This window comes from Bubalus bubalis, chromosome 10 (genome assembly GCF_019923935.1).
Source record: "Bubalus bubalis isolate 160015118507 breed Murrah chromosome 10, NDDB_SH_1, whole genome shotgun sequence".
Classification (NCBI taxonomy): Eukaryota; Metazoa; Chordata; class Mammalia; order Artiodactyla; family Bovidae; genus Bubalus; species Bubalus bubalis.
Window position 1 is genome coordinate 15,794,172 of NC_059166.1, and position 9,709 is coordinate 15,803,880.

General features: G+C 44.7%; 1 protein-coding gene across 1 annotated transcript in view; it reads right to left on the reverse strand.

Annotated features, from left to right (window-relative positions):
- Nucleotides 1–2,125, reverse strand: part of AKAP12 (A-kinase anchoring protein 12) — a 111,231-nt gene extending 109,106 nt beyond the window's left edge. Inside the window, exons 1-2 of the mRNA XM_025294364.3 lie at nt 2,017–2,125; nt 1,311–1,649 (exon numbers count right to left, since the gene is read on the reverse strand). Coding sequence (XP_025150149.3) covers nt 1,311–1,469 — 159 coding nt within the window. The 5' untranslated portion in view covers nt 1,470–1,649; nt 2,017–2,125. The remainder of the gene's footprint in view (nt 1–1,310; nt 1,650–2,016) is intronic.
- Between the last annotated feature and the right edge of the window lie 7,584 nt (nt 2,126–9,709).

The window sequence follows — 9,709 nt, forward strand, 5'->3', positions numbered from 1 at the left end:
AGTAGCTACTTGTAAGCATTTACAGCTCTAGGGACCATGGGTTTTACAAGGAGGTATGTTAATGACTAGAGGTAATCTAGAGTACCACAGCTAAAAGGTCAAGGCGATGAGGTCATAATTCTGTGATTTTTACCTAGATTTTTTTTTTTTCCCTTACACTGTAGTATCTATACTTCCTGAGATAACTCTTAAAGGTCCTCAAGTACTCTGTATATTCTCAAATTTAACACGTTTCTCTTTTTTTTTAAGTATTAAGTATGGTTACCCACATCTTCCCATAAAAGTATCACAAAACGGGTGGGGTGAAGCCTGGCCAATGAACATACATGCTGGAAAACAGATCTAAAAAACAACGATCTGGACAAGTCACAATCTTGGCGGCTGCAGTTGCCAAGAATAAATATTGCAGCCTCGAAGACCTAAGACTATAAAATGTAAAATGTCTAGGACGTTCAGCACTGCTTCCATAGACTGGAAGAGACAGGGACTACTCCCTTACGCCTTCGACTGCATCCTTTGAGAACTTCTAACTACTCCTCCAGTATTTGTTTATCCCACTGAGTCCAGCGAACTGAGCGAAAAGGAGGACGCCGCCGTGTTTGCGAACCCTGTCATTCCTTTTGGAAATGCCGCGTCGGCTCAGGTTTTCTTTGGCGGCGAGAGAGCTACACCCCAGGCTTTCTCTGCATCGGGAAGGCGGTGTTGTCTGCTTCAGCCGCCTGCCGCAGGAGGATTGGGTACCAAACCCGGTCGCTCCAGACACAACCGGCAGCAAAGACAGTGCGCTAAGGGGAACCCACGGGTGGCGGAGTCGCCAGGCTGCAACACGCGTCACGGCCCAACAGCTGACTTTCCACATAGGGAGATGGGGTGGGGGGCTCGACACGTTTGGCCGGGGGTCAGGGCTCCGCAGACACCCCCGCACCCCCACCCCCACCACAGGCAGCTCGCCGGTGTCGGGTTGGGTCCCTCCACCGGAAGAGCGTGGAGAAAGGCTCAGTTAGCGGCGGGCAGCGGGCGAATTTTATTACTGCGGATGGCGCAGTCGCCTCCCCTGGAGACCCACGACAAAGATGCGAGCCCCCCTCGCCGCGCTCGCGGATCCTTTGGTCCCACCCCGGCGCTAAAACCCTGAAAAGCCTAGAAAGAGGGATTCAGGCTCCCGAGTTTGCAGATGGGCTGGACTGGCCGGGAAGTTACTGCAGGCGGAGATCGAGGGGACCTCCCCCCTCCCCTTCCCCCCAAAGACCCCCGCCGTTCCGCCCCACCCTCCTCTCCTCCTCCAGGCAGGTGGCCCGGAGCGCCCCTACCTTGGTGGCGGGGTCCGCAGGGGCGATGGCCGGGTCTCCCGGCGTGCCGGGCGCCGCCTCCGCCGCAGAGCCGCCGCTGGGCTCCGGCTCGGCGGGCGTCGCGCTCCCCGCCTCCGGCTGCTCCGGGCTCCGCTGCTCGGTGGAGCTCCCGGCGCCCATGGCTCGTCTGCGGTTCTCCGGTGGCTAGCCGCTTGGTGAACGCCTTCCCCAAATCGCAGGGACGCGGAGAAGAGCCAGAAGCCGTGCACTCGCAAAGTCCCAAGAGCGCCTCAGTCTCCCGCCGTGCTCCTCCAAACCCGCCCAGACAGCGAATGAAGGAGACGCGCTCGCGGCAAACTCCTTAAAAAAAAAAAAAAAAGCCACCTCTTTGCCTCCTCCTCCTCCCCCTTGTTTTTCCCTCGCTTCATCACATGAGCGCAGCCCCAGACACGCCTTGCAGCAGCATCTCCCCCCAGGCTGCTAGGACCCGACGAGCAGCCGGAGCCTTGGCGAGCCGCCCACCTCGACCCCCAGGGCGCCTCCCATTCCTATCAGGACTGCAGCTAGGAGTCCACCCAGGGGTGTCTCCCCGAAAGTGAGGGGAGAACGAGAAAAGGGAGCCCCCCAGGGGAGACCGGAGTCGCTGGGCGGGGGTGGTTATTAAATGATGGATGACCTGAGGCAAGGCTACTGCTGCAGCCCACTCTCAACTGGCCCAGATGCGAACCTAGATCCCCGTTTTCCTTCCTTCGGACTGCTTGCCTCTGAACATGCGTTCCTGCCTCCTCGCCGGGAGCCGGAGAAAGGCAAGCGCTCCTGGGCTCCGCCGGAGTCTGACCATATTAGGGCACCTCACGTGGCAGGAGCAGGGAACCAAGAGGTTAATGCGATCAGACCACGGATGAGGTGGGCCAGGCGGCCCCACGCTCTCCTATCACCCAGAACAAGTGATATCAGGCGATGCCATCGGCAACACCGCTCCCCTCCTTCCCCGGGGAAACTGGGGAAGTGAGACTGTTACTGGAAATGTGCCTGTCCTTAAGAGCATGATGCTGGAGTCCAGGCCACCTCTCGCTTGCGCACGGCTGAAACAGGATCACACGGATCTGTTCATTTGCCGTCAGTGTTTCTCCATAGATAAAATCTTTCCATAATAACAGCATCAGGGCCTTGCATTCTGTCCCTTCCTACTCCTGAAAAGAAGGCTTGTTGTAGGACTATAGCAGGCAGTCGGTATATATTTGAACTAAATGAAAATGTTAGGGGAATCACCCGGGAGGTAAGCATGAAGGCAGTGGGGCTGGAAAAAAAAAATAAGCCCAGTTTTAACCCGCAACTAAGCGCCTCGGTTTTCACAGAATCTCATTATAAATGAAGAAACTTGTGGAATATTGCCCCAGTACTAGATACATACCCAGATTTGGGACTCAGTGGCAGGAGAATTGATGTAAACAGCAGTTGGGCACCAGGATATCTGTGCCTAATTAATTACATGTAGTAAAACGGCCGGGGAACCATAAGTTAGTTATCCAACTTACAGTTTTTCTGAATTTATCATTTTATCTGAAAGGAGTACATAGTGGCCACTTTCTCTGGAATCTGTCATTTAGGAAGCAGTCTATTTCCAAAATGGTTGGTTTTCCGAATTTTTAAGCATTCCACCCATTTTGACTTAAATTTTGAATTATTGAGGAAACATTGGAGTACTTTGTACCAGACATTGGGAGTGCACTTTGTGTGTACAATGGCATTTCATCCTTAGAGCAGTGCTACAGTGTGGATCCTACTGTTCTCAGGTTACCAACATAGTGAGGGAAAATAGGCCCAGAAGGGTTAAATCAGGCCCGCAAAGATTCACAGCTGGTAGTCGGAAGAGCAGATTCCTTCTTTTGGAATCACTCCCCAACAGGTTACTCCCCTTCTGTGGGAAGCTTCAAACATGCTCTCTCTTCTTCTCAGGGATGTGGGTGAAAAGTGCATTTAGACCTCACCTAGGATGTTAAGAGGGAAAAATGCTGTTAACACCTATTTGAGAATGATTAATGTCAGCACAAAGCTAGTGGAGGTGATGGAATTCCAGTTGAGCTATTTCAAATCCTGAAAGATGACACTGTGAAAGTGCTGCACTCAATATGCCAGCAAATTTGGAAAACTCAGCAGTGGCCACAGGACTGGAAAAGGTCAGTTTTCATTCCAATCCCAAAGAAAGGCAATGCCAAAGAATGCTCAGACTACCGCACAATTGCACTCATCTCACACGCTAGTAAAGTAATGCTCAAAATTCTCCAAGCCAGGCTTCAGCAATACGTGAACCGTGAACTTCCAGATGTTCAAGCTGATTTTAGAAAAGGCAGAGGAACCAGAGATCAAATTGCCAACATCCGCTGGATCATGGAAAAAGCAAGAGAGTTCCAGAAACACATCTATTTCTGCTTTATTGACTATGCCAAAGCCTTTGACTGTGTGGATCACAATAAACTGTGGACAATTCTGAAAGAGATGGGAATACCAGACCACCTGGCTGGCCTCTTGAGAAACCTATATGCAGGTCAGGAAGCAACAGTTAGAACTGGACATGGAACAACAGACTGGTTCCAAACAGGAAAAGGAGTACGTCAAGGCTGTATATTGTCACCCTGCTTATTTAACTTCTATGCAGAGTACATCATGAGAAACGCTGGGCTGGAAGAAGCACAAACTGGAATCAAGTTTGCGGGGAGAAATATCAATAACCTCAGATATGCAGACGACACCACCCTTATGGCAGAAAGTGAAGAGGAACTAACAAGCCTCTTGATGAAAGTGAAAGTGGAGAGTGAAAAAGTGGGCTTAAAGCTCAACATTCAGAACATGAAGATCATGGCATCTGGTCCCATCACTTCATGGGAAATAGATGGAGAAACAGTGGAAACAGTGTCAGACTTTATTTTTTTGGGCTCTAAAATCACTGCAGATGGTGACTGCAGCCATGAAATTAAAAGACGCTTACTCCTTGGAAGGAAAGTTATGACCAACCTAGACAGCATATTGAAAAGCAGAGACATTACTTTGCCAACAAAAGTCTGTCTAGTCAATGCTATGGTTTTTCCAGTGGCCATGTATGGATGTGAGAGTTGGACTGTGAAGAAAGCTGAGTGCCGAAGAATTGATGCTTTTGAAGTGTGGTATTGGAGAAGACTTGAGAGTCCCTTGGACTGCAAGGAGATCCAACCAGTCCATTCTGAAGGAGATCAGCCCTGGGATATCTTTGGAAGGAATGATGCTAAAACTGAAACTCCAGTACTTTGGCCACCTTATGCAAAGAATTGACTCATTGGAAAAGACTCTGATGCTGGGAGGGATTGGGGGCAGGAGAAGAAGGGGACGACAGAGGATGAGATGGCTGAATGGCATCACCGACTCGATGGAAGTGAGTCTGAGTGAACTCCGGGAGTTGGTGATGGACAGGGAGGCCTGGCGTGCTGTGATTCATGGGGTCACAAAGAGTTGGACATGACTGAGCGACTGAACTAAACTGAACTGAACTGAATGTCAGCACATATGAAAATGTATCATTAGGTAGTAAAAATACTATCAAGACTTTCCATTCTGTGAGATTATATTTATTCAGTTCCTAGGAAAATCTTGAAGCTTTTCACATCTCACTTAGTCTTTGAATTTTCAGAAGAGATTGCAAGGTCAAAGATTTCAAGCCAGCAAGTACAACCCACAAGCAAAGTAAGACACTGCCAATGTCTGATTAGGCTAGCAATTGTTTGCTTTGTGTTTATTTTTCAGGCTGTGAAGTGCTCAGATTCTTAGTTTTTAAATGCAAAATTTTACTTTAAGAAATGTGCATGTTCTAGTACTTCCTGTTCTGCCTGAAACAGCACCATGATAAGGATGTATTAAGAATAATGGACTCCTTTGTAGATTCACACAAACACACATTAAATTGTTGTTGTTCAGTCGATCAGTTGTGTCCAACTCCTTGTGACCCCATGGACTGCAGCACGCCAGGCTTCCCTGTCCTTCACCATCTCCCAGAGCTTGCTCAAACTCATGTCTATTAAGTTGGTGATGCCATCCAACCATCTCATCCTCTGTTGTCCCCTTCTCCTCTTGCCCTCAGTCTTTCCCAGCCAGGATCTTTTCCAGTGAGTCAGCCCTTCACATCAGGTGGTCAAAGTGTTAGAGCTTCAGACAAACACACACATTAAGTTCCTTTGGTTTAAAGACTGACCAAAGAATCCTTTCCATTTTACTCACAGACTTGAGTCAGTGGAATTACTTGAGTCTGGGGAATTACTCTTTGTTATTTTTTTAGATGCTTCATCAATTTTATTTTTTTATTTATTCATCAATTTTGAAAAAATGTTATTGAAATGTAATAAAATTTTTATTTACAAGTTGATTTACAAAGTTGTGTTAGTTTTAGGTGTACAGCAAAGTAATTCATTGATTCTTTTCCATTGTAGGTTATTATAAGAAACTGAATTTAGTTCCCTGTGCTATATAGTAGGTCCTAGTTGGCTATCTATTTTGTACATAGTAGTGTACATTTGCTCTTTGCTATTTTTGTAAAGAAGAGTGGTTTTGTTATGTATTATCCCCAGCAATGGGATGTCCCAACCTATTGCACATGCTACTTAGTGCTTCAAAACAGTATTCAAATCTTATTCACTCCTTCACTCTTTCAACACGTATTTAGCGAGTGCCCGTTATATGCCTAGCACAGCATTACTGTGCTTCTCACTCAAGGCTCCAAGTCAAGCCACCAACGTTTTCTTTTCCAGAGTTCTGGAGACGCCTTTAGAATTACTGGAGAAGGCAATGGCAACCCACTCCAGTACTCTTGCCTGGCAAATCCCGTGGACAGAGGAGCCTGGTAGGCTGCAGTCCATGGGGTCGTGGCATCAGTGGCAGCCGTGGAGAGGCAGGCTGCTGGTCTCTAGTTTGCACTTCTCAGTCCACGGCTGTCAGTTGCCTCGATATCTCATTTTCTCTCCAGCAACCCTGTCTCCTCCAAACAGCAGGACGCAGGTGTCCCTGCGCATCTCCTCCCATGGGGGCAGTTGGTGGTAGTCATTTCCCTGAGAGAGTTAATAAAAACAGTTTGAGATTTCTCAAAAACAAATACACGTTGCCGTTACAGCAGGCTGAACTTGTATGCTTGTCTCATGCTTACTTCTCCAGAAAGACAGGTCACGCAAGATTTGCCAATAAAAGTTAGAGTCATAGATGGGCATCTTGTGCACACACCAAAACAATAGTTCACAAGTGTTGACATTGACTACCAGCCCCTTGAAAGCACAATAATTACTAGAGTGTTTAAAACAGAATTTAAAACCAACACTCTAACCCACAGATCATTTCCTCCATACAAAACCTTCAGACAATTTCACATAACACTAGCACCTCTTCTCCCCTGAAACTACCACTTATAACTTATTTTCCTTAAATAAAGTCTAGTTTTTCAGAAGCAATTACTTACATCAAGATTACTAAGTCATCTAAGAGCCCAACTCCTACTCTCCTGCATTTGCTGATTATTAAGTAGAAAACTAGAAAAGTTAATAATTATATTCAATTAATGAGTAGCTAATAAACCAACACTCATGTAGAAACTACAGAAAAAGTTCAACATACAGATTAAGCTTAAAGGTCAGGGGAGTTCCCTGGTGGTCCAGTGGTTAGGACTCCACACTTTTCCTCCCCAGGTCACACAGCATGGCACCCCCCACTAAAGGCCAACCTCCTGTAGGTATACATTATGTGTATAGGCAACTGTTACTATTCTAACTTTTAAGGAATATATTGCTTTGGGGTTTAAGTTTTAAGCCAGCTATTCATATGTCTGTTTCATTTGAAAGTGAAAATCACCTGGTCATGTCCAACTCTTTGCGACCCCATGGACCATACAGTCCACGGAATTCTCTAGGCCAGTATACTGGAGTGGGTAGCCTTTCCCTTCTCCAGGGATCGAACCCAGGTCTCCCACATTGCAGGCAGATTCTTTACCAGCTGAGCCACAAGGGAAGCCCAAGAATACTTGAGTGGGTAGCCTATTCCTTCTCTATCAGATCTTCCTGACCCAGGGATTGAACTGGGGTCTCCTGCATTGCAGGTGGATTCTTTACCAACTGAGCTATCAGAGAAGTCCCTGTTTCATTGACCAAGATTTAAAATTGGTCAAGATTTAAAACTGACTTAAATCAAGATTACTCTAAAGTAACAAAGGGAGGGAACCAGGAGATGAGGCTTGCTGGGGGCATTGTTTGATGGAGTGGTTAATTCTTTCATTCATATAATTTATATATACATATACCCCACCCCCAGGGGGCTTCGCAGGTGGTGCTAGCGGTAAAGATCCTGCCTGCCAATGCAAGAGACATAAGAGACACAAGTTTGATCCCTGGGTCTGGAAGATCTGGAAGAGGGAATGGCAACCCACTCCAGTATTCTTGCCAGGAGAATCCCGTGGACAGAGTAGCCTGGTGGGCTATAGTCCATAGCGTCTCACAGAGTCAGACATGATTGAAATGACTTAGCACGAACACACATCTCCCCTACTCATCACCAGCCACTGTGGAAAACTTTATAGAAGCAATTATTTACAGAGAACTAGTTTAACATAGCTCCCACCACTTTGCTCAAGATGTGTCTAACTATAAAGGAATAAATAAATGAATATAATTGAAAAGCAGTCCCCAATAACCCAATATAGCTTTGGTTTCTCAGTTTTCTTGAATTGGGCTGCTCTTCACCCACCATGGAGTGACTAGAACCCAGATATAGTGAATGATTTCCCCAACATGAAGAGAGAATTTCTCAGGACACATTTATGGAGGGTACCTGAAGGCATCTGGAAAGTTTCTTCACTCCAGGGAAGATCAAATGTTAGTCTATCACGTGTGTCTGACTTTTTGCGACCCCATGGACTGGAGCCCACCAGACTCCTCTATCCATGGGATTCTCCAGGCAAGAAGACTGGAGTCGGTAGCCATTCCCTCATCCAGGGGACCCTCCCAACCTAGGGATCGAACCCAGGTCTCCTGCACTGCAGGCAGATTCTTTACTGTCTGAGCTGCCAGAGAATCAACATTAAAAAATGTATTTTGACCTATTAATTCAACAAACTTGTATTGAGTTAACTGCCAGGTGAAATGCTTGGGACTTTTTAAAGCTGAAAACTGGTTTAAGTCAACACCATTTACTCAAGAAAAGACACTGCAGAGACATACATTATAAATTACTGACAGATTTTTATGTTCCTCTATTAACATAAATCTCTGTGAATATTTAATATTAGCCTGCTATACGTTGTCTTTGACATTAAAAGATACTTCAACTATTTTTTTGTGATTAAGAACCCAGTGAAAAAAAACAAGAATTATTAAAATTGTGTACAAGACAGATTGACTATTTTATTCCATCTTATAGAGCTCTCATCCTAATCTTGGTCCATGTCTTTAGATTCTGTATTCTCGGGGACTGATCTCAATTCTATAAGCTGCCTTTAAAAAAAAAACAATAACTTCTTGTCACTCCTACCAATGCCTTATGTATACAAGGGGTAGCTGTGATAAATCAGGATAAAAGATAGAAAATCAATAGTGAAACTAGACACACTTCTTCCTTCTCTCCAGTTCATCAGGCGCATAAATAATTACAGTAAAAAATTCCAAAATCTGCATCTGCTTATGCTACCAAATTAATGGAAACTTTGAAAAGTGGAACAATCACTTGGATATATTGTTTTGAATGTTATTATGCTCTTGGAAATTCTTTTTTTTTTTTTTTAGTTCATTTATTTATGGCTGTGCTGGGTCTTCATTCCTTTGTGGGTTTTTCTCTAGTTGCTGTGATTTTAATTTTTATTCATTGATTGATTTACAATTTTTCCAATTTTATTTAGATTTAATTGACATAGAGCACTGTGTAAGTTTAAGATGTACAGCATGATTTGAATCACATGCATCATGAAATGATTGCCACAGTAACTTTAGTGAACTTCCATCATCTCATATAGATACAGAATTTTAAAAGAACAAACAAAAAATATTTTTCCATGTTATGGGAACTCTCAGGATTTACTGCTTTAACTTTCATATATAACATACAGCAGTATAAACTACATACCCCATTTGATCATACTGTATGATTCTTTTAATGTATTATTGAATTCACATTGCTCATATATTGTTGAGCATTTTTGCATGTTCATCAGTGATACTGGCCTATAATTTTATTTTTTTTGTAATATCTTTGTCTACTTTTGGTATCAGGGTGATGCTGGCCTAATGATATGAGTTCAGAAGTATTTCTCCTTCTGTAATTTTTTGGGAATAGTTTTGCTTTTTTTTTAATTGGAGTATAGTTGACTAACAGGTGATTTTTATTTAAAAAAAAATTTGATTTTTTTGCGTATATGACTCCTA